This window comes from Numida meleagris, chromosome 6, assembly GCF_002078875.1.
Source record: "Numida meleagris isolate 19003 breed g44 Domestic line chromosome 6, NumMel1.0, whole genome shotgun sequence".
NCBI classification, from domain to species: domain Eukaryota; kingdom Metazoa; phylum Chordata; class Aves; order Galliformes; family Numididae; genus Numida; species Numida meleagris.
In genome coordinates this window covers 16,304,518-16,327,930 of record NC_034414.1, presented here as the reverse complement: position 1 = coordinate 16,327,930, position 23,413 = coordinate 16,304,518, and the positions used below count along the sequence as shown (strand labels likewise).

At 51.7% G+C, this 23,413-nt stretch overlaps 2 protein-coding genes and 1 non-coding gene across 10 annotated transcripts; all 3 read right to left on the bottom strand.

Moving 5' to 3' along the window:
- On the bottom strand, positions 865-7,689 carry LOC110401624 (synaptotagmin-5-like). 5 transcript variants are annotated; one of them, XM_021402950.1, is made up of 7 exons: positions 7,041-7,686; positions 4,789-4,968; positions 4,336-4,505; positions 3,335-3,712; positions 2,677-2,796; positions 2,382-2,493; positions 865-1,718 (listed from the first exon to the last, which is right to left on the bottom strand). In XM_021402950.1, the coding sequence occupies exons 1-7, from the start codon at positions 7,387-7,389 to the stop codon at positions 1,417-1,419; spliced, it is 1,611 nt and encodes a 536-aa protein (XP_021258625.1). In that variant the 5' UTR covers positions 7,390-7,686; the 3' UTR covers positions 865-1,416. The 5 variants fall into 5 exon arrangements, with proteins under 5 accessions (XP_021258625.1, XP_021258626.1, XP_021258628.1 ...); XM_021402951.1 differs by having other exon boundaries at positions 4,390-4,505; positions 7,041-7,684; XM_021402953.1 differs by lacking the exon at positions 7,041-7,686 and adding an exon at positions 5,346-5,464.
- Positions 9,347-17,677, bottom strand: RNH1 (ribonuclease/angiogenin inhibitor 1). Of its 4 annotated transcripts, none has more exons than XM_021402956.1 (10): positions 17,607-17,677; positions 16,275-16,380; positions 14,756-14,926; positions 13,994-14,164; positions 13,435-13,605; positions 12,834-13,004; positions 12,289-12,459; positions 11,022-11,192; positions 10,464-10,634; positions 9,347-10,129 (listed from the first exon to the last, which is right to left on the bottom strand). In XM_021402956.1, exons 2-10 carry the CDS (start codon positions 16,358-16,360, stop codon positions 10,042-10,044), a joined length of 1,371 nt encoding a protein of 456 aa, XP_021258631.1. In that variant the 5' UTR covers positions 16,361-16,380; positions 17,607-17,677; the 3' UTR covers positions 9,347-10,041. The 4 variants fall into 4 exon arrangements, with proteins under 4 accessions (XP_021258631.1, XP_021258630.1, XP_021258632.1 ...); XM_021402955.1 differs by having other exon boundaries at positions 17,595-17,672; XM_021402957.1 differs by lacking the exon at positions 17,607-17,677 and adding an exon at positions 17,579-17,600.
- On the bottom strand, positions 23,160-23,232 carry TRNAA-AGC. The gene has a single exon. It is a non-coding gene; the product is annotated as a tRNA-Ala (tRNA).

Below are 23,413 nucleotides of genomic sequence, written 5' to 3'. Positions count from 1 at the left end.
GTTGAGGATTAAAATTATCTTAATAATTTAACAGTATAAACACTGACTCATGGCACTGGCAGCCCGCTGAGCAGCGTGCTCACCTGCATCCTGGATGTGGATTTCTTGGCTGTGGGTTGGCCAAGGGATAGGGGAACCTGCACAAGAGGGATATGGCTTGGCTCTGCTGCTCTGGTGATGGCTTTGGGGTGGCTTTTTCAGGGATATTTGCTCACCTGTATCTATTTCTGTATGCATTAGTTTATATGTATTAGATATTTATAAGCCACACTTTTCTCCCTCAAATTGGAAACACCTGGGCCTGTCTGCAGTCACACCACACCCTCAGCAGCTACCTGCGAAGGCAGCAGAGCAGTGGGGCTGTTGGATGGTGACTGGGATTCAGGGCATGGCCTTGCAGTGAGGGAATTCTCCCCTCTGGCAGACCTGAGTGAGACCTGAGTCCCCCGTGAGTAGAGAACATCTCGTCTCAGCAGCAGGGCTGGCAGGCTGTGGCCTCTTTTCCATTAGCCTCATTTCACTGCTTCCCACACCAAATAAGCTGTTGTGACCTAAATCACAAGGTTTTTTTGGGTTGTGCTCTGTGCAAAAGCCATCCACTCATTTAACAGGTTTCTCCTAAGGTGACACATCTTGTGACTGAGAGGGGGCAGGAGTTCCAGGCAGCATCACTAAGAAAAAGGAATTAAAAAGGAAAAGCAGAGCTCCAGCCCCCAGCAGGCAGGGCAGGAGGGGGGCTGCTGAGTGAGGGAATGTGTGCTCTGAAAGCCTGGGACAGCAGCCAGGAGGACATAGAAATGACAAAAGGGACTCCTCACATCAGACCAGAACAGAGAGACAGGTGACATTTTAAGCTGCGCAAAATCTTTTTGCCTTGACATTTATTTATTTGCACCCACAACATACAATGAATGTGTCCCAGAAATTCTCCAAGGCCAAAAAACGTCAAAATTCAGAAAGAGATGAGATAGGTACAGATGCAAGCATACCCAGATCTGTCAGCACATCCATCCCAGCACGCATATATGGTTTGAGCTGAGGCAAATCAGTTCACCTTTCGGTGGCTCCTTATTTCGTAAATAGGAGCAGGGACTCCTTCTCCTCCCATCCCTTTTTCCTCTTGCCTACTTAGAGCAGTGGGCACTGCAGGGCAGGCACCATTTCCTGCCACAGGGACAAGTCTCCTCCAGCCCCAGGCACTGCTGAGATTTTGCTGCTCTACTGAAGGTGACATGGGACCATCAAGAGCACCAGAAGCAGTAGGAGGAAACTAAATGAGAAGTTCTCTCTGTCTTACCAAGAACGTCAAACTCTGACTCATCTTTTAGATATATTCACAGTGAATGCTGCTCATTTGTGCAAAATAAACTAACTCATCTGGACCACCGCAAAGAGCTGCAGCAGAAGTCTTCCCCCCTAAATGAGGAGAGGATGCCACTGGGCTACAGGCTGCTGGATGGACTTGGCCATGAGGTCCCAGTGGTCAGCCGCGTCCCTCGCCATGCTCCTGCCCACACTGGCTTGCCCGATGAGGTGCTTGGGCTCGGGGCCCACTTCATAAAGGGAGATGAGCACAGAGCAATCCCATGCTGCAGCCTGGGGCATGGGGAACAGGAAGGTCTCGTTGAAAATGATGAGCGAGGTGTGCGCCTGCGGCCTGGATTTCTGGTGCTTCTGCTTGTGGCGTCTGCAGGAAACATCTATCCTTGCGTATATGCCTGGGGCAGGGAGAGAGAAAAGGGGTGGAGAAATGGTGGTTGCATACTGATAGCTGGTAGGACCTAGGGATCCTCACCACCCCACCATGGTGGAGCCCCATCACCCAAGGACTTCCTAGGAGAAGTCTCTGCAGCTGTGAAACATCAAGCATGGAGTTATAGGAACTAAAGGTGGCTCTACTTCAGCCTTCTCAGGGTAAGGAGCTGTTTACAGCTTATCTACAATGCAGAGCATCTCTAAGGCTGCTCTCAGGTGTCTGTGGCCTCAGAAGGCCGTCTCCTCTGTGGAGACAGAAGGATGATAGCGGAGCTCTGGTTACAGCCCTGGGGAGTGTGGCAGCACCTCTGCACTGCCCTCACCCAGGAGGTCCCCCAGAGGAAAAGCAAATTGGTTCTGTGCTGAGGGCAGCCACACTGTGATGGTGCCCGGTGTTTGGGTCTCTGCAGAGCAGAGGAATGGGATTCATGGGAGGCAGCTGGGGGTTTTGTTAATGTGACAGCCTAATGAAATTCACTGGTACTTTTCTGCCAAGGTTAGGGTGTGAGGGGCATGAGAAGGACCTTCCCCCCCAGCACCTCATACCCATCGTGTGGGTGAGCACAAGGCAGCAGCAGGGTAGAGAGGAGCAGCCAGCCCAGACAACAGGGGCACACAACCCTTACTCTTCTCTGCAGCGCTGCAAGGAGGGGTGGTTTTTGCCTTGAGCAGCCCGACCTCCATCCTCTGGGAGATGGGCAGGCACCTCAGTGACAGCAGCACCTCTCCCACGATGTCCTGCAGAGGGCAAGGGGCACACAGTCAGCAGGTGGCTGGGCACCCCTCTCTGCTACCACCTGCACCACACAGACCTTGGGGTGCAAGACAGGAGTTGTTTCTCAAGTAAGCAAAGGGTTGACTGGCACTGTGCATAGTCCCCGAAGCCATGGTGTGGGGGCACAGGGTAAGGCCATGCATTACCTTTGTGGTCTTCTGCAGCTCTGCACACAAAATCAGGCTCTGGGAAGCCCTCAGCTGGCTCAAGGCAACCCTGACTTCCCCTAGTGTGGCACTTCTGGAGTATTTGTCAAAATGTTGGACCTGTGGGAGAGAGGAAAAACATGTCCACGGGGCAAGATGCAGGACAGGGCAGTGCCTCAAGAGCATCCTTATGGAGGATGCACAGCCCAAGGGCAGCTGCCCGCTCTTGAGGCCTGCTCCCATGCATCTCTTGGCTTCTGGGAGTTGAGCAACAGGGAAGGGTTAGGCTGGGGGTTAGGAGAAAGTTATTCACCAGAGGGCAGAAGGCATGGAGCAGGCAAGGCCCTAAGCGGCCGGAGTTCAAGAAGCATTTGGATAACACTCTCAGACATAGGATTTGGATTTGGGGTAGTCCTTTGTGGAGCTAGGTGCTGGACTCCATGGTTCTTGTGAGTCCCTTTCAACCTGCGATGTTCTATGAGCTTGGTTCTGCTCCTGTTGCCAACATCTCAGCTGTTTGTTACCATTTGAGAGGACCCGGTGAGTGGACCCAGAGCTACTCACACGCTTTGCATTCCCCAGAGGGGCAAGAGATGGGGACACCTCAAGATTGGTGAGGGCAGCGCTCTATGTCTACAAAGCTAGGACCCCATCCTACCTCCAGCTTCAGGGTGCTCCTATCCACCTCAGCATCTTGCAGGGAGCAGATGAAGTGTTCTCCAAAAGCCGTCCCGCTGCAGTTCTTCACCGCCCGGCTCTGCCACTCCTGGACCACGCACTGAAGCCCAGGGGTGCAGGATGGGACGTGCTGCAGCAGCCGGAGCCAGACGGCCACCTCAGTGTGCCTGCGACTGGGCAGGCCCCGCACTTCCAGGCCGCTCACCAGCAACTCACGTTGCTCCCTGTGGTACAGGAGGGAGAACTTCAGGCTGCCCCGGGAGCTGGGCAGGGGGCTTGGGTCACTGCTTGCGTCTTCAGTAATTCTGCAGGAGAGGCAGGGTTGGGGTGCATCCAGCCCCACTCCCAGCTCCACCATCTGGGGGTAACAAGGGTGAGAGGAAGAGAGAGAGATGGGTCTTTTAAAGCACGGTCTGCTGAATCATTCTCCTTTTCCTACAGTGGCAGGAAGCTGTGCTGGTCTGTAGTGGGTGGCAAGTGGGACCATGGCAGGGAGGTTGGAACTAGCTGATCTTTAAGGATCCCTCCAACCTAAGCCATTCTATGATTCCATAGTGCCCTTTCTGGGGCAGAACAGCTGCTCTTTCAGGGCACAACGGCTGCTCTTTCAGCCTTCTTCCCCTCTTGCTTCACTGTTCTCTCAGCAGCTGCAGCCCTCCAGCAGCCAGTTCAGGCTCGGCAGCTGCTGGTGGTATTTTGAGGCCACTGCTGAGCCCTCCGCCTGCCTCATGGCTTCCTGCACTGCTGTGGGGAGGGCAGCAGGAACTTGAGGAATTTGTGTTACGGGAAACCACGTCCCTCTGGTAACAGACACGGGCTGGGAATGATGGGGCGGTGGGGGGAGAAGGAGTGAGGCTTGCCATTACTCCTTCCCTGAGACTGAACAAATGCTGCATAGAGGAGGAGCAAGTAGAAGCGAAACTTGATCTCAAGTTTTGTCACCAGCTTTCCCAGAAATTGCACCGCAGGTTTTTCACTTCCCTCAGCACCAGACTTCATATGGCTCTCAGCCTTGCCCGGCACTGCTGTACGTGCCTCCATATCTGTGTCGCTCTGCTGGCTGCTGTCAAGCAGAAGAGGCAGCATCTTCTTCCCCCACAGGCCATTCTCTGCCCTCATCCTCACCCCATCTCCGCTGTCACATTTCTTCTCTGTGGAGATGAAGGAAAGCTGAGTAGGCAATACCCGGCATGCGCCGTGTAGCCACCAGCAAGGGGACAGCCTTGCTGTAGGACCTGCTGGAGGGCCCTGCATGCCCCTGTTCCCACCAAGGGCAGCATCAGGACAGGGAGCCTGCTCCAGGTTCACACCAGCTCCCCAAGAGGAACCACTCCCTTAGCTGCCCCAGGGCACCTCAATGAGCTACTTGCCATGGAGTGCCTGTGACAATCATGCATGTGCTTAGAAGCAGGAAAACCACTGCCCTATACTTACTCTTCCCAGTCCTCCTGTGCTTCTGCAGCTGGCACATCTGGTAAGCTAGGATAGTCAGGGCCCCCAGGAGCAAGAGGATGGCTAATGCCATGATTCCGTATTTCCAGGTGCTGGAAAGGGGAAGCTGTAAGCTGTGCAGCCTGAGCGTAATGGAGCTGTTCTGCATCCTGTCTTCTTTCTCTAGAAGAGAGAAAGAAGCAAAGGGTCAGCACTGCCAGCATTGCCTCTCCACACTGCAAGGCCTGAGTAGAGCACAGGAAAAGGCCTGCATTTAGCCATATGCACTGCAGCTCAGGCCCACACACACAGAATTAGTCTATTTGCTGGATGTGCAACATTATTTACACAGGCTTATGCTCACCAGATCAGTACCATCTCATTACAGATCTGTTCCTACCAGTACCGTATAGATGGGCATCTGCTGGATTCCATTCCTTTATCTAGAGCAACTCACAAAGCAGCTTATGGACTTCCAGTGAGAAAGGCTGTTGGAAACAGGGTGCACCTGTGATTTCCCTACAAGCTTTTTCTCAGCCTGCAGCTTCGCCTCCACATACCTCTACTGCCTCCTACAGCCACTGTCCTTCCTGCTTACTGCCTTCTGACAGCACCTGACAGAAGGTGCTCAGAGAGAGCATAAGGCAGCACAAACACCCAGCAAAGCTTTAACCCACAGTATTCCTCCTACATTATGCAGCTGAGGGATGCTGCTAATAAGAACCAGCAGGTGTTTTTAATTTCCATTAATTATTCCAATTGCCTTTTTAAGCTGCACCAGTTTCTCCTCCCTCTGTGAGATCTTATGTTAAGGAGTTTCTCTGCTTCATACAATGTCGCTTGCTCCCCACAAGGAACCTGCCAGCCTTAGGAAGAAGCAGAAGCTGCATTTCGCTTCTAAAAAGAAGATGACAGAGGTCCATCAGGCTGTGGCTTAGCACAGCCTTTCATCCCTACTTAACCTGAGTAATCAAAGCAGGGACTGGGGGGAGGGATCGATCCTGCCAGCTCCTTAAACTAAACATCTCTCAAGAGCGTTAGCTCTTGCCTCAGGAGCACGTGCCTCTATCTGGGGAGGAGCAGGGCTGACTGCTCCATCCTCCCCACACCTTTACACCTATTTGCTCTGGTTGGGAACAGGCCTTGGTGGTTTATTCTTTTTCTGATTGCTTGAGATGAGATTAAAACACCAGTCTTTGCATAGAGCAAATTATTTGCCCGCTTCTAGCAAATAAGAGTAGCCAAGAACCAGAGCCCAGCTTTAGACTAGCACAGTTCTAAGTTACTGGTGCTGTTTTATGCAGCCCACAGCAAGCTTTGAAGCAGAAATCATTTGAGTGAAAATCCCTCAATGTGCATGAGTTCTTCACATCAGAACAGGTTACTGTTAATGCCAGATATTTTCTTCTCTGTGTTCTCATTGCTGACTGTATTGTCTGTACCTTCATTGCAGGACCCTGCACCAAGCAATGTGCTGGAGCGGAAGCAATGGCAATGAACAGGAGATGAGCAGCAGGAACATCCTTGTGTGGATGAGAGCTAAACCTCAGCCTAAACAAACACTTCCCTGAAAACACAGGACTAAGAGAAGCCTTTTAAAGCTGGCCAGGAAACTTAACTCCCTGCTAACCTAAAGCAAGGAGCTGTGCCATGAGGATGCTCAAGGAACTACAGGCAGGCTGAGGTGCAGATCTGAGCCTCTAGAGGGGTTTATTGATAGCAGAGCTCTCAGGAAGAGCATATTATGAAGATAACCTTCAGCAGACAGTGTTGCTCTAAACCTGGCTGCCAGTCACCTGAGAGGTTTTCACTCTTAACAGTCCGCACCTGAATGAGGTAGAATGTTGGGTAAGCAGCCATCTAAATAGGGGCAAGCAACAAAGCTGCATGTCTCTGTCACCATCGTGCCTCATCCTGTGCTCCTGGAGCCTGCTTGAACTCCGCTTCCCCTCACAAGGCCTGGTGTCACAGCAGGGCTGACTCCAACTGGCTGTCACCCATTCCTTGATGTGTGAATGACAGCCTACAGTGGGTCAGGCGCTTCCCTCATGCTTGTGTTTGCATTGGTGTTGGTAAGAGGAAACAGCTCACCTTTCTGCTCCTTCCTGAGCACCCTAAAAGAGGCAGCCCCCAGCAGAAATAGCCCTGCAGGCACAGGAAACGTTGCCGCCTTTTCCCCCAAAAGCACAAGGATCCCATTCCCAGCTCCTCCCACAGGCCTTGCTCAGCACAAGCTCCTTACACCCAAATCCTACCTTCAGAAACAGCTTCAGAGCAGGTCCCTGGGAGCCCTCCGAGCCAGCTGCCAGCACACAGCACAAGGTTGCTTTGTTGCACCAGGAAAACAAGTTCCCACACAGCGAGGCAGGAGCCAATATTGACGAAGCCGGAGCAGAACAGGGCGTACGCGTGGAACAATGTGCTAGCTGGGCTGGCGCCTGGGTAACTCCGTCGTGGCCACAGAGAGCTAGCAGTTCGGGTGCCCACCTGGGAAATGTGGCTGCAAGGGAGGGTCACGGAAGCCTTTGCACACATCCCTGGAGCTGCCTGTGCCAAAGCCCTCCTCTGCCCCCCAGGTGCAGAGCCACGAGCCCAAAGATGCATCTAACCCATGGGTTTAACACTGCAAGACACCTGGAAGGTGGGAATGGTGCTTTCCTTCAGGAGTGAGAGTTGAGGAGGGGGAGATGAAGAAGGAGGTGGGATCTTTGGGGGCTCTGTACCCCAATTCCTCCACATGCTGCTTGGTTTGCAGTTGCTGTGCATCAGGGATGAGCTGAGGAGCTTCAGCAGCAATCCCAGTGCAGCTGGGGAGTGCTTCTGTGCTGGGAGCTGAGGAGCTTTAGTCATCTGTGACACGTAATGAGCTGAGCACTTCAAGGCAGTGTGGCATGGGCAGAAGGAGAACTTCTCATGGGAAGAGGTAAGTTGGGGTTGGAAAAGCTGGCTCTGCAGAATGCCCTGTCCCAGCGCTTGTAGGGTCAAAGTTTCCATTCCCTTCAGCTATGTGGCTGTGGATTCTGCATGCTGTTGGTTTGCCCTCTGGCTTGGAAGGGGTTATGGTGTGTGCAGGGTGGCCTTCCCTCCTCCGGTAGGAGGCAGGCTCCATGCAGCGTGAGAGCTGTGCTTTTCCACGTCCTTCCAAGCCTGATGGGGCTGTGGGAGGCACTTTGCCCCTCTGCTTTTTATTATTTGACGTCAATGTGTGTTTTTGCTATTATTAAAAAGGATGACATGAGATGAAGTGCTGGGGAGGAATGGATGGCTGGGGAGTGAGGCATGCGGGAAGGAAGAGGTGTTTGCCCAGCATTGGAAAAGATGACAAAAATAATGATTTTTCTGAGGAAAAGGAAGATTCAGGCAAAAAGTGACTCGCGCTGGACCATCTCAGCAGAAGGCCAGAGGGTTTTGTAGGAGCGTGACATGCTTGGGAGGGTCACACCCTGATGCTGACCACTCCTGGAGCACTGTGACCTCCCTGCTGCAGATCACGTGCTGTGAGGCCACAGAGTCCTAAGGCGCTGTATGCAGCTCTCACTGCTACTGGCATCTAGAATGCGAAAGAATGTGAGTGCTCTGGAGTCAGGTTCTCTGCTACCCAATCTATTTGGTCTCAGGTGCTATGGTTTTTTAAGCCGCTAGTATTTGCTTGGAGTGCTGAGTCGTCCCTGATGGGGTAGCGTTAGTGGTTTTCTGTGCAGTGTTTGGAAAGCGGTGCTCTGAGGCTGTGCGGTGCAGGATGGTGCAGGGAAGCTTGTTTATACTGTAACGCTGGGCTACACTGGCTTTGCAATAGCGTTCAGACGTCTGCTGTGAACTCTGAGTTAGACCTGGACTTCTTAATCCTCGTAAGAGAAGTGCGGTGGGGAACAAACCTACCCCACCATTCACACCTGCCTGAAGGCACAAGTAAACTTCTTCTGGGGCACATATGGGGTTTGTGATGACAGCTACAGGAGCTCTGCTCATGTAAATGCCTTCCTTTGTAAGAACTGAGATCAGATCAATGCTTTCCTAAGCCTAAGAAAAGCCAGTTACAAGGTGAATGTGTAGGCATCACATGACAAAGCCCACAGGACACCTTCAAATCATATGCCCAGGTGGGATTTGCAAGTGACCAAAACACCAAACAACAGCTTTAGGAAGGGGAGGTGTCAGGAAACAGGATTTTTTTTTACACACTTCTTTTGCAGGGTTAGCACAGCGCAACACCTGGCTTCTCACTTGCATTTTTTTAAGCTTCTTTTTCTTTCATTGCAGTGTTCTGGGTGTGTGTCAGCTTTGTTTTCCCTTGCAACTAGGTTTATTAAAATTCTGACTGGGCCAACAGCCTTAGAACCCAGGGGAATGTTTTCTAGGCTTGCAGCCTTCCTAAGGGCTTGACAGTCTCCTCCCAACGTGCTTCAGCCAGGAACATAACCAAAAGCAAACACGAAGCAAAACATTAGTAATAGTGTAGTTCAGAAGAGATGGGGGTTGGTCATAAGGGAGAAATATACAGATTCCAGCAATGGATCGTATGTTATTTTTCTTTTCGTTATTAGAAAAATGAAGCGTTCAATTATTTGCAAACAGACTTTAATAAAAACTCCTGTAGAACCACTCTTACCAGAGCAAGCATATCAAACCATTTAATCTTTCCCCATACTAGCAGAAACACACACAGCATCTTTTGTTGTTAGGAAAAAATCACTTTTTGAGGGATGCTAATTCTGACTGTAAGCAGCTGAAGAGCCACTCATTTCTCTCTCCTCTAGCAGCCTGGCCACCACTTTTCCAAGAACTCCTCTAGGGCAAGGCAGCAGAGAGCTCAGTTTTAGACTAAAAAGCACACTTGTTTTTGGAGAGCTCTCCCCAGAGACCTGGCAAAAGCACGCCCCTGTAACAATACAGGGGGTAGTTCTCCCCTTGCCTTTGGAAAGGAGCTCTCTTTAAAGCCTGACTAATACGTTGTGAGGGATTATAGGATTAAAGAGCTCCTAAAGGGTACAGCCCCACGTCTAGCAGATGCCCACTATTTCTTTATTTCAAGGATAGCGATGCTGCAGTGTAAATGTACAACGCTTTCACGAGCCTCAGCGTTGGGAGATCCAGCGACACACAAGGCTTATCAGCTACCCGGACCCCCGCTCTGGGAATCCACAAGGCTTTTTTTGGTAAAAGCACATTCTATATTAAATTAATTAGCTTTATGTAAGAAAAGTTCAGATTAAGAAGAGGACGTTTTTTCGACTTTGCTCTGCAGGCAGTCATCACTCATGAAATGATCTTCACATCGGGCCTGGCCTCTTCCAGGGCTCTTAGTTCATCGTCCACTTCTGGACCCCAGAAAATGTCGTACAGACTGCACCGAAACAAAAAAAGCAAGTTGGGTTAGTGGGCATCCTCCCGTTAAGGTCAGAGAGGGCAGAAAGACACACAGATGGCTGTCTTGAGAAGACTAATTAAAAGAAGGGGCCCCAGCTAGAATGCAGCATCCGGTCCAAATGCCAGTAACGCATCTGCATTGTTCCCTCCCCAGCATCACCATCTCCTCCTTCCTGGGCCTTATGGACCAAAGCAGATTCAGCCACTATGGTCACACCACTTGGAAGGGACAGAGAGTGTTTTGCAGCACGTAGATGGTGTTCCACCCCCTAAGGTCACCATTTGCCCAAAGGAACACAAGCATTGCTCACATCAGCTGCTGCAGCTTGCAGTTGGGGTTCCTCACGGCTTCGCAGAGCTTCATCACGCCTTCATCCGCCAGACTGTTGTAGCTCAGGTCCAGCTCCGTAAGGTTCTGCTTGGTGACCATGACGTTAGCGAGCGTGGCGCAGCAGGCCGCAGTGATATCGCAGTTGCCCAACCTGTGGGATAAGGACAGAGAGGCCAGTGCAGCGAGTGCTGGCTCCAGAGACATCCAATCAACCCCAGCTTGGGCTATGCTGGTGCAGCCCAGAGATTCCCACAGGTCAGCATCTCAGAAACATCAGCAGGGGCTGCTCTGTGGTGTCCCCATGACAACCACTGATGCCCCGCTGGGTCGCCCGGGTGAGACACCATGACTGTCAGGATACATGGAACCAACCATGGCTTCCATTTACTTGCTAGGTGGGATTGGTGTAGTTAAACGTCAGTATGTGGTATGAATTGTTTCCTGTGAGCAAAAAACTCCACTGTTACCCCTCTCCGCGTGCTGTGCTTAGAAGGGTAATGCAGTAACGGAGGAGATGACCCCTGAGAGTGCACCTTACCATAGAGAGTGGATGTTGCAGTTGGGGTGCAGCAGCCCCTCACACAGGATCTCCACCCCGGCATTGCCCAGCTTGTTCTCACCGATGTGCAGGACTTGCAAGTGTTTGTTCACGCTTAGAACAGAGCTGACTGCCTTGCAGCAAGCAGCTGTGAGCCCACACTCTCTAACCCTGCAAAGTAAAAATGACATGAAAACTCCAGGGACCAGCATCAAGCACTGGTTTCTTTTTCCCCTTTGCTTCAGAGGAGAGTGGGAAGAGAGGAACTGAAGCCTTCCCACAATTTCTGCACTTTTCTCAATCCTTGCCTGCCGACCCTTTCTAAGCAGTGCTTCTCCCACTGACAACATCTGGGATCTTTGTCTCAGAAAAGGAAAAACGTGCTTGCCTGCAGACACACGTGCTACTCACAGTCACTCTCAGCCCCAGGAGGCGCTCCTGGGACACCTCACCAATACCCACACCCCCGGGGCAGGGCAGGAACCCACGGGGGGCAAGAGCTGAACCAGCAACACAGGAAAGCTGAAGTGCTGCCTGCTGAAGTTCTACAAGGAAGTACAATGTTCACCTCCAGGCCGTGCAATAACAGACCATCCCAACCCATAACAGAACATTGTCAGCAGAGAGGATGCGGAGAACAGTTTTTGGCATTCAACCATTCTTTGGTCAGACTTAGACCGTCAAGTTGGCAGCACAGGTTTCAGTCCTGACTTTTATCCAGCCTTTCCAAGAAGCAGCAATGATACATTTCATTAACTGCCAAAGACAGAGCCTTTTTTTCTGCACAGAGCTACAGCTTTTCGTGGAAAGCATTTTCTTCCCAGCTTTCTCAGGACATGTACTTGATGCTGCAGTACTTGAGACACAAGCTTTCTAATTTTGGCTCATCAGTGATAGCTTGCATTTCAGTGGAGAACCTGAGATAGCCGATCATAGCACTCATTTTGCTATTACTTGAAGCCTTTCAAACTTATGACACAGTTTCTTAGTTGCCACTTGTGGCACAATGAAATATATTAGATGGAAGCTTTCCAAGTAATGCTAGGTCTTCTATCACTTATAACAGGATGATAGAATTGTAGAGGGCTGGGGGAGGACTTCTGGAGATCATCTAATCCAACCCCCCTGCTAAATCAGGTTGACTATGTGCCAGATCTTCAAAGAAGTTCAGAAACACAACACCTGCAGCTAGTCCAAAAGTCTGTATCTTTTAGGTAAAAAATGTTTGTAGAACTATCGCAACTGTGGATTTATGTCAGCAGCTCACCATAGCTCCTGGAGGTGAGCCCTGGGATCCTTGAGCGCCTGACACAGCATTTCCATTCCGGAATCCCTCAGGTTGTTGTCTATCAGACTGACCTCTAGGAGGGTCTCTTTTGTACTGAAGACTCTGGAGAGATCTTTACAGCTAGCACTTGTGAGGTCGCAGTCCCATAACCTGCAGGGAAGAACAAAATATTGTTTTCCCCCAGTAATTACTTAGTTTAGAAAACAGAGTTCTATGTTAGCATTGTGAACTTCTGGTTACGGCATTTCATTTTCTTCCGTCCTTCACAAAACTCATCCATTCACACAAGCTTTCTCCTTACTCTCCGCCCTTTGCACCGAAAGCTCTGTCTGTACCAGAAGATAAATCCGAACATTCACGGAGTCCCCACCCAGTTCTGTGCAGCCACGAACTCGCGGCAGAGACACCCTTGTTTCACTAGGGGGTGTAACTGAGAAGCTTTCCGCTTAGAAGCAGACGAGCAACACAATGCAGACGGCTCACAGGCCACCAGAGGGATTCAGGCGTACCCTGTCTACCCTTACCATAGCTTCTGGATCTTGCAGTTGGGATGTAACAGCCCTTGGCACAGGAGAGCCAGCCCGGTGTCCCCGATCTTGTTATCCCCCACAGCCAGATCCAGCAGAGAGGGCTTGCTGCTGAGAACCGCGCTGATATCCCGACAGCTGTCGCTGGTTATCCCACAGTTCTCCAGGCTGCAGAAACAAACACAGGTTGAGCTGCTGCACCAGACCAGCTGCCATCCACCACCCCTAGTCCAGACTGGAAAAGGGCTGCGGGATGGTTCCCTGCTGCAAACTGGGCGCTGTGATTGCTCCTCCACACTCAGCAAGGAGTAGTTACAAGTTAAAGTTGTAGTTACAAGTTTGACCTGGTGTAAGTGCTCACACTCCACCATCTGATGTAGGAGTGAATTCAGAATCACATGATAGTTAAAAAGAAACAAACAAACACAAAACCTGAAGGCCCTGGACATGCACTTTCCATTTCAACAGTTACAGAAATCTGAGCCAGCAAAACGCTGGCCTGAACTTCAAGCATTCTTGACAACAGTTTCTCCTTTTTATGCATGGCAGGAATAGCAGCAGGACTATTTGCAGGCAGAGATGACCAGCTCCTCCTTACTGTAGTAACTCCAAGTCGCAGCTCGCCTCCACCAGCCCCCGGCACAGCTGCTTCACAGCTGTATCTCCCAGCGTGTTGTTACTCAGGCTGAGCTCCTTCAGGGTGGGCTTGGCTTGCAGGGCAGCAATGAGAGCTTCCACAATATCAGCGGTGAGTTCACAATACTCCAGCCTGTGCAGAGAGAAGAAATCCAAAGAGAAAACCAAGTACTGAGTGTCTTGCTACCCACTCAACATTGACAAAGTGTGCGTCAGCCAGGGCAGAAAACATGCTGGTGGGGTCTACTTTGAGACCAGGCAGTGCACGAAATGAGAAAGAACCCCGGGATGTCAGAGATATCTTGCATTACTAGCCATCGCTGCCAAGAGGGCTGAACAATTCCGATGGGAAAAGGCACCCAGCTGTGAAGAACCCTCGAGACCCACTCCCATAGATATGCATGGCCACATTCAGATAAAACAGGAAGAAATCCACAGGTGGCCACAAAACTGCTTGTCCCAAGGGCAAGACAAGACAAAGGTGAACAGCTGGACAACCAAAATGCCCAGTGGCTACTTACTGCAGCTTCTGCAGCTTACAGTTGGGATTCATCAGCCCTTGACACAGCACCTTCACTCCAGAGGTTCCCAGTTTGTTATCGCCCACGTGCAGCTCTGTCAGTGACGGCTGCGCACTGAGGACGGAGCGGAGAGTCTCACAGCTGGCGCTGGTCAGGTTGCAGTTCTGCAGCCTAAAGGAGAGACAGTGGAGGTGAGAGAAATGCATCCCCACAACTACGGAGGTTCTTCTGGGAGAGATGCGTCTGCTGAGGTTTGTCACAGGAAAGACCAACAACACACAACCCTCTAGAAAGCAGTCCATCCAGGTAAGCAACACTATTTTAAGGATCCAGAGTAACTAAAAATAAAAATCTCATCCATCTTGGCTTAAAACCCTAGACACACCATTTAGAAGTTTTATTGTATGCTACAAGAAGGATCTACAAAGCTGATCCTTCAGCTCTCAGGCTAGGAGAAGTTGTGTGGGAACCAAGCTGTTAGTGCTATGGGATGTTATGAGACATCACACTTTTGTCACGGAGAAGCGTCATGCATAGCAGTGCTAACTTTGGCTTGGGTTTGGTTGGCTCCCAGAAACAACCCTCTGCTTGGTTCCTAGAGTCAGAAACAAAAAACTGGCTGTTCTCAAAGCATGTGACCTAGATAATGGCTGAGTTGCACCATCATGGCTCTGGTACTACGATCACACACCAGTTTGCCTTGTGACTTCATCTACAGCACTCTGCAAATATATTAGAGCAAGACAGTCGGTGGGGACTTACCATAACTTCTGCAAACTACAGCTTGGAGTCAGCAAGCCTTTACACAGGTACTCAATGCCTGCATCCCCCAGCTCGTTGTTGTTCAGCTTCAGCTCTCTGAGGGATGGGTTCGTATGGATGATAGAGGAGAGATCCTTACAGTTACTGCTGGAGAGATTGCAATCATCCAGCCTGAAAGAGAAGCAGACATGGAGCACATTAGTCCTCAGAGTCATGATAGTCTCCTTGGCTGAAGTGCTGCCTGTGAAAGCAATGTGGTTCACTTATATCTCCTGGGAACAGCATGGAGCTGTGTTGGGGGGGGTCAGGCAGGTGTTAGGAAAAGGTTCTTCACCAGAGGGTTGCTGGGCACTGGAGGGACTGGATGGCAGCTTCCCAAGACACAGGCTGTGCTACGCAGTCCTGTGCCCCCTTGGCAGGGCTGGAAGATGATGCACCCTCATCAGAACTTCACCAGCAACAAAATACCAGCATCTGAAGCCACATCTAGCTAGCGGCCAGCTTGCAGGCTGTCAGACTGGTTCTGCACCAAGACCAGCCAAACTGGGTCTTCAGCCAGGTTTCTCAGCCCCAGAGACGCACTTGGCAATCTGGTGTCCTGTGGATGAATCATGGCCTCTCTCTAGCACAACTCTCAGCATGCAGGAGTGCGCAGCACGGCAGGGGCATCTCCCAGTGGGATTGTGTTCAACTCTGTCAAACGGCCCCCAACACAGCTACTCCCATCCGCTATGCCTTGAGCAGCCCATCCCCTGCTCAGGACACAGTCATTCCCCTGCCTTCTACTTACTACCCAAGGCAGCCCTCGGGAAGCTTGTCTGCAAAAAACACTCTTTTGCAAAACAACAGGAAGTCACCCTCAACCTGCCCAACCTCCTCCAAGCCACTGCTGCCTGGATGTGGCCCATCCTTTCCAGCCCAAGCAGGAAGATGCCAGCTCACAGGAGGTGAATTCCCAGCCAGCAGAGAGGGAAGCATGCAGAACAAATCTGAAGTCTCACTCCATCCCCCAGCTTACACTACAAAGCTCAGTTCCCCTCCAGCGGCTTGCTCAGCACACAGGGTGGGCACTTCTGATGGCTGAGTGAAGAATTAAAAGATGGTGGCATGTGGCTTGTGCATGACAATTAAGGAACAGTCACTTGGCAGCATGTGATCTGCAGCCCAGAGAGCATGCAACTTAATGAGCACAAAGGAGAGATGCCTTCCCCCACTGGAGGGATCTGACTGCCAAGAAAGACAGAATTACCAAAGTGGTGGTCAAATGTGTAGGTAACCACTCAAGAAATTGCCTAGCTGAGCGTGCACACCACACTACAACGGCAGCATTAATTCATGCCAACGGCTGCTTATCTCTAGACCAAAAGAAGCCCCTTGCAAGACAAATGTTATCTTTTCAATCAACACATTATACAAAAAATACGTAGAGCCATCCCCCTTCAGTTCCAGTGCAACTGTTAAGTCACAAATCAACATTACCACAGCTCAGTCTCACTACTGAAACGCACTGCGCTACTACCTGATGGTGTTGCAGGACTTCATGGTGGACAGAAGCTCAGCCCATCTCGATGGGTTCATCTCCTCACACTGGATGTCAAGGTCCATTTTGAAAGTCGAGAAAAGATCTGAAAAGTTTAAATCCTCTTTTCACAATCACAGAATGAACGCCTGTCCCCAGTAAGTGGAACACAGGTGCAGGGAAGCATTCCTCCACCACTCAGTTCCCAAGCACTGAGAGGTCACTCCAGTTGGGCCAGTCAAAGTGCAGAGAGCATGGCAAGCAGGGATTTCCTTTGCTGTGCAGTCAGATGGCGCTTCTGAACGAACGCAGGCACAGCGAGTGCCGATAAACACACAGGAGAGCGTGCCGAGGCTGAGAGCTGAGCTCTGCTCTGAGCCTGCAGTGGGCAGTGCTAAAGCCAGAGGTAACAAAAAAAGTTTTGGCATCTCGGCCGTGCTAACATGACTCAGTCATGATACAGTCAGATTCCGGAGAATCCATTTTTAAGAAAATTGACCTCTTGAGTTATCACATTGGAATGAGGCAGTTAAAAAAAAAAAAAGGAAAACCCCCGGCACTGCCGAGTGCTGTTCATCGCTGCCATTCCCCATCCCTGTCACCTCCAGTACCACAAACACAGGGTAGGCTGCTGCCTGGCACCCCAACGCCACGGCCACTGGGCTGTATGGAGCTGCGGGGATGCTCCGCACCCCAAATCTGTGCCGGGAGCGGCGCTGCTTGAACGCATGGAGGAAGCAGCAAGCTCCAGGACAGCCGCACAGCGTGCAACTTGGCGTGCAAGATAGGAACTGCCGTGCAACTTTGGCAAGCTGTGCCCTTTAGAAGGGAGGAAGCCCCGTCCGAAGGCAGGGCTCGGCCAGGTAGTGCCGGGGGACCCGCAGCTGAGCCCCACGTATATACAAGCGGGGTAACGCGGTGCCAGCGGCCGGGCCGAGCCAAACCGGCGGAAAAAAGAGAGCGAACAGCACAATCTATTGCACAACCCAACGAACGCCTCCAGCACGCTCGCTGCATTCTTCTTTTCTCCCCCTGCGATCACAAAGAGCTCCCGCTGAGCGGGCACCGCTCGGAGCATCCCCGGGCCGCGCTCCCCCCCGCCCCCTCCCAACCCCCGGCATCTTCCCTCCCTTCCCACCTCGCGGTTAACGCTTAACGCCGGCAGTTGCCGAGACCCTCGGAGTGCGGGCAGCAGCGCCGTGACCAGTGACGAGCTCCCCCCGGGACAACCTCCCCCGCCCGACCGGGACCCGGCGCTTTCCGGAGCGCTCCCGCGGCCCTCGGCTCCCCCCGCTCCTACTCACGTCCCTACCGCCGTACCTCCGCCCTTACCGCCGCGGCCTGGCCCTGCCCACGCCCGCCGAGCCGCCGCCGCCGCCCGCCCGCAGCGCCCGCCCGTCCCGTTCCGTTCCGTTCCGCTCCGCTCCTCCCTGCGGGGCGGCTCCGCGCCGCCGGACGGGGAGGAGCGCGCCTGCCGCTCCTCCTTCCCTGCTTCCCTTTCCTCTTTTTTCAGTTGTTTCTTCTCTTCCTCTCTCTTTTTCCTTTCTCTCCTCCCTTCTCCTTTCCCTCCTGTACTCTCTTCCCTTGTTTCCCTCTCTTTTCTCTCCCTCTCTTCCTTCTCCCTTCTTTCCCCTTTTTCCTTCCTCCCCATTCTTTTATTTCTCTTTTCTCCTATTTCTTTTTCATCCTTTCTCCCTTGCTTCCCTCTTCCCCCTGTTTTCCTCTTTCCTCACCACTCTCATTCCCTTTCCCCCACCCCCAGAGCAGAGGCACCAGGGCACATCGCTGCAGGGAGGTGATGCACAGGGGACCAGAGGACCAAAAGTTACACGTTGCATTATCCCTCTTGGACTGGGAACCAGCTCCTTCCTACGGGCCATTTGGGAAACAGCAACAATACCCATTCATCAGTGTTCTGGTGGCTGCCTATGGGGACAGCTTGAGGGGCACATGAGATGCCCTCCATCCCCTCTACCAGCCCCAGTGACACAGTTTTCTCCTATGCTCCCTCCATTAGTGCTACTCCAAGCCATGTGAAATGCAGCCCTGGACTGCACATGCCCGTTCAGCACCGTGTGGCAGTGCTGTCTGCACGTGGTTGGGGCTGGGGCACACTCATAATCGCCCAGTTCATTTCTTCCTCCCACTACTGACCGCTCCCCACCTCGCTGTTGTTTCCTGACACCTTCAACCTCGGTGAAAGCTCCTCCAGCCTTTCACAGGGCAGGGCAGGGAAAGGCTGCAGAGTGCTGAGAGATCTTGGGATGACACCCTGAGCTACCCCGCCTCACCCACCAAAATCTTGGCTTCTCCGCTGTTTCTACCCCCACAAAGCATCCCATGCCCCTAGCTCGCTCGACAGCTCTCCAATACAGCGGCCCCTGTTCTAAAACCCTTTGGTGCTCCCCTTTGCTAAGCAAAAGGGAAACTTTGAGGAGCTTCTGGGCCTGGTGCCATGCTGATACGTACCTTGCTGCTCAGGACTGTGCAGGAGTGCGGGGGGCAGGCAGGTGCTTTCCTGCTGCTGTTACACTACAACCTCTGCCGTTGTGCACATGGTATCTACCAGAGGGAGAAGGGCATTGTTGGGTTGCTATCACATTTTTTCTCCTTGGTGTAGATGAGCTCAGGATGGGCGGCACCAAGGGTCACTGCCCCACTTGCACTGCAAATTCCAAAGGCTGGCAGTGGTTGCAGCAGGATGTGGCTCAGTGGTGGTGCCAGAGCAGGCTTCCCACAAAACCCAATGGTGATAGAGGCAGTTTAATGTTCATTAATGGCCGTTTGTCCCTGCCACCTGTGCCAGGAGCCGTGCTTCACACCTGGCTGTCCTCCAGCCTTTGGGCTTAGGTCACCAGATTCCTGTAGAGGCAGGAGAGTGGCTGCATGGATACCCCAGCAGGGACAGCCCCACATGAGTGTGATAACAGCATAGCGAGGCTGCAGCCCTGTTTTGGGTTTGTTTCTCAGCTCTTTGCTCCCAGGGCCTGAGGTTGTCTGAGCTGGGACATGAGGACCTTGTAAGGGGTAAGAAGATGCATGGCTTGAGGATGGCACAAGCCATCCAGCAGATGACCACCAGCAGGTGGGTGGGGAAGGATGCTGCAGGCAGTGGAGGATGGCTGCTCTCACCTGGTGGGATGCTCTCAGGAAGGCCATGAGCATAAGGAAGTCTGTGGAAGAGGCTGCAATGGTGCTCTGAAATTGCATCCTATTGCTCATCCCTACACGCAGTGTGGAGAGAGCAAAACACAGAGCAGTATAGGGGCACAGTAAGTGCTCACTGCAGGAGCTCTGCTGGCTTGGAGAGCCAGAAACTTCTTTGTCCTCTTGGCTTCCCTCACTTTGGGGACAACTGGAGGCATCTCAGGAATAATCAAATGGCATTTCTGCAGCAAACAGGGCCACGCTGTCCCACTCACAACACCCCAGAGGAAATGGATCTCACCTGCCTCCAAGCTGGGCTTCTCTCTTCTTTACCCTGGCATTAGGAGAAGGAGAGCACACCAGTGTCCATGGGAGTTGGAACTAGATGATCTTTGAGGTCCCTTTCAACCCAAGTCATTCTATGATTCTATGGACCTAGCCAGGGCAGCCCTGTGTCCTGGGGAGTCGGGACAAGTCTTTGCATTTAAGATGACTTCCTTTTAAAGCTGATGTCCATATGCACATGACCTAGAGCAAGCAATCCAGACGGCTACTTAAATTATCTCAGAATTAAACTCATTAGCATAAGCTGAAAGCGCCATCTTTCTGCCCTCCAGCATTCTGCCATTCTGTCCTCTCTGCTCTCACGATGCCTTTGTGTGTGCACTTAATTGCAATTAAAAACATTAGAATTTTCAGGGTAGTGACAGCTCTTTTGCTAGCTTGACTGTATGATGCCTACCAGCAAACCATGAGTTGTGGCAGCAAGTTGTAGGAATGCACCCAGCCCCATCTGTCACAATCAGAGCCCAGGTCTGGCCGTTGGCACTTCCTCTCTCTGTCAGCCTGTCCTTCTGCCTGAGAGCCATTTGTTCCTTGAGCTTTGTGGGGGGAGGAAATGCAGAACACGGGCCATTCCTCAAGATCCAGCAGGCTGATAGAGCTCTTGGAAGGGAAAAAGCAGCCCCAGTATCTGTGGATCCAGGGTGGAGAATCTGACACCAGGACTCAGAGCCACAGTGCCACAGGAGCAGCGCAAGGGAGGTCGATAAGCACATGCTGCTGGCAAGCAAGTGGCTGGGGGCTGCAAGCTTTGAGTTCCTGGCAAATGTGAGCAAACGCTCCCCAGCTGCATGTGTGCAAACATATGGTGGCTCTGTGCTGTGACGGCTCAGCAGAGATTCCCACAAGAAAGCCATTAGGAGGAATGTTTAGCTGTTCTGATGTGGTCATCTTGTTCTTGTAATAGGAAAACTGCTCCCTTTGTTTTGTGCTGGGTCTATTTTGGGGGTGGGAGTTGTTATAAGGAAATAGTGCTTTGAGTATTTGTGCAATATATTGTCCTAAGGCATACAGTTTCTGGCTGTGGTCACTGCTAGGCTGGACAAATGTGCTGTAAGTTAACAGGAGAGCTCTGAGCTGGTGGAGGAACTGCTCAGCACAGCAGCAGCTGAGCTGCAGAGGGCGATGCAGCCCCAGCTGTGCACATTTGGGCTCTCGTTGCTGCAGTCACCCAGGGGCTACAGGACCAGGGCTGGAGCGGGTGAGTGGGTGAGGCTGTTCTTTGCAGCTAGCGGGGAAAGAGAGAATCAGACCATAAACACACCCATATTTCGCCTTGGAGTCTCCTTACATCGGGTGTGCAGCAGCTGATGAAAGAGGAGGCTGTGACAGATCTCACATTCCCATTAAATCCTGCTGCATGCGAATATTTGAATCATTTGTACAGCTTTGAAGACTGCTGCAGTGACAGCTGGCTATTGCATGAGTTTGTCCGGGACTCCAAATCCCGAGTATAAATCACTCTTAAAAGATGAGAAGAAACTCTTCACCTCCATCCGCTCATCTGCCTTTCAGACCTCGGTCTGGCTGTTACCATTTTCTGGAAAGGGCTGGGAGGTGTCAGTGAAGCAGTCTCTCTCCATTGAGAATCCATGGAAATTTATACAACATAATCATTTCACAGAAAGTGATTATCACTTCTCTTCAACCCAGTTGTTTGTGCTGGGAACTATTCTAGCTGCACAGCCTTGCTGCTTAGAATGAAGGGTGGTGGGGACAGAATGATTTTCAAAGAGTGTGGCTACAACCTGCAGGAGGAAAACTGCACGTGGTCCTCAACCAGGGTACAGCACTGCCGTAATTGTGCAAGAAGACTGTAGCTGTGCAGTGTGGCTCTGCAAAATCTGTTCAGGTGAGATCAGCTCCAACTGAAAAATGTTTGCCCAAGCAGTCCAAAAGTCAAACTCTCCGTTTGTCCAAGAGGCCACTTCTTCATGCATGCAAGAAGTGTGCAGGACTGGTTCACACCTCTGGTTTCCAGTTCTGCTTGGGCAAAAACACAAGCTGAGTGCATTCGTATGTTTTTTGCGTTTTTTTCATGATACAGTTCACTGCACATAGTAGAAGTTTAGCTTCACTTTTCAAAACCTACTTCTTTTTTTTTTAACTATATTTGATTACTGCTTGTGGCGCGTTGCAATAGCACAATGACCTTCCAAAATGTGGAGAATTTGAATACCTGACTTAACATTGGAGCTGGATTGGAGGGGGAATGGCTTCAAGTTGCGCCAGGGGAGATTTAGGCTGGACATTAGGAAATACTACTTTTCTGAAAGAGTGGTCAGACGCTGGAACAGGCTGCCCAGGGAGGTGGTTGAGTCACCGTCCCTGGAGGTGTTCAAGAAACGTTTAGATATAGCGTTGAGAGACATGGTTTAGTGGGGTTATGTGGTGGTAGGTGGATGGTTGGACTAGGTGATCTTGTAGGTCTTTTCCAACCTAGCTAATTCTATGATTCTATGATTCTATGATTAATTCATCAGGCAAAAGGGGATTTTTAATCTTGGTGATTTGTTGACTACTGAGCATATACATGAGCATCTCCTTGAGGTACTTTGATCTCTTCACAAATTCATTAAAAGCAAACACAGGGGAGGTGCTGGTGCAGGCCTCGAGCCAGCAGTGTGCCCAGGTGGCCAAGGCCAGCAGGATCCTGGCTTGTATCAGCAATAGCGCAGCCAGCAGGAGCAGGGAAGTGATCCTTCCCCTGTACTCAGCGCTGGTGGGGCCGCACCTCGAGTGTTGTGTTCAGTTTTGGGCCCCTCACCGCAAAAAAGACACTGAGGACATGGAGCATGTCCAGAGAAGGGCAACGAAGCTGTGAGGGGTCTGGAGCACAAATCTGATGGGGAGCGGCTGAGGGAGCTGGGATTGTTCAGTCTGGAGTAGGGGAGGCTCAGGGGAGACCTTATCGCTCTCTACACCGACCTGAAAGGAGGCTGGGGGTCTCTTCTCTCAGATAATAGCAACAGAATGAGAAGTAATAACCTCAAGTTGCACGGAGGATGAGGGTTAGGTTGGCTATTAGAAAAAATTCTTCACAGAGGGGATTGTGAGGTATTGCGACAGGCTGCCCAGGGCAGTGTTTCAGTCACCGTCCCTGGAGGTATTGAAAAGGCACGCAGATGTGGTACTTAAGGAAGCGGCAGACCTGTCAGCGCTCAGTTAATGGTCGGACTTGATGACCTAAGAGATCTTTTCCAACCTGAATGATTTCTACAGTTCTATGAGTTCTTTTTAAACGAGTATGTAAAAAGTATTTTTTAAATAGCAAAATACACTTACAGATCATAAGGACAGACCCTTCATGATACCGCTGCCCATCTCCATCCCCCGCCTAAGAAAGCGGCGGTAAACTGAGGCGCCGTGAGCATAGAATTAAGACAGACGAAAAACTGGAGAATGCGGGCATCGATCCCGCTACCTCTCGCATGCTAAGCGAGCGCTCTACCATTTGAGCTAATTCCCCACCCACTTTTTGCCCTCTCTCGTGCCGCCCCTATTCTCGTCTCGCGAGACGCCTCCGCCTTGCTGCGAGCACCGGGCCCCGCGCGGCCTCCCACTGCGCCTGCGCGAAAGAGCGCGCGGGCCGGGCCGGGCGCTGGGGCGCGCGCCGGAGGATGGGATGCGCGGCGAGGCCGGGAGCTGGC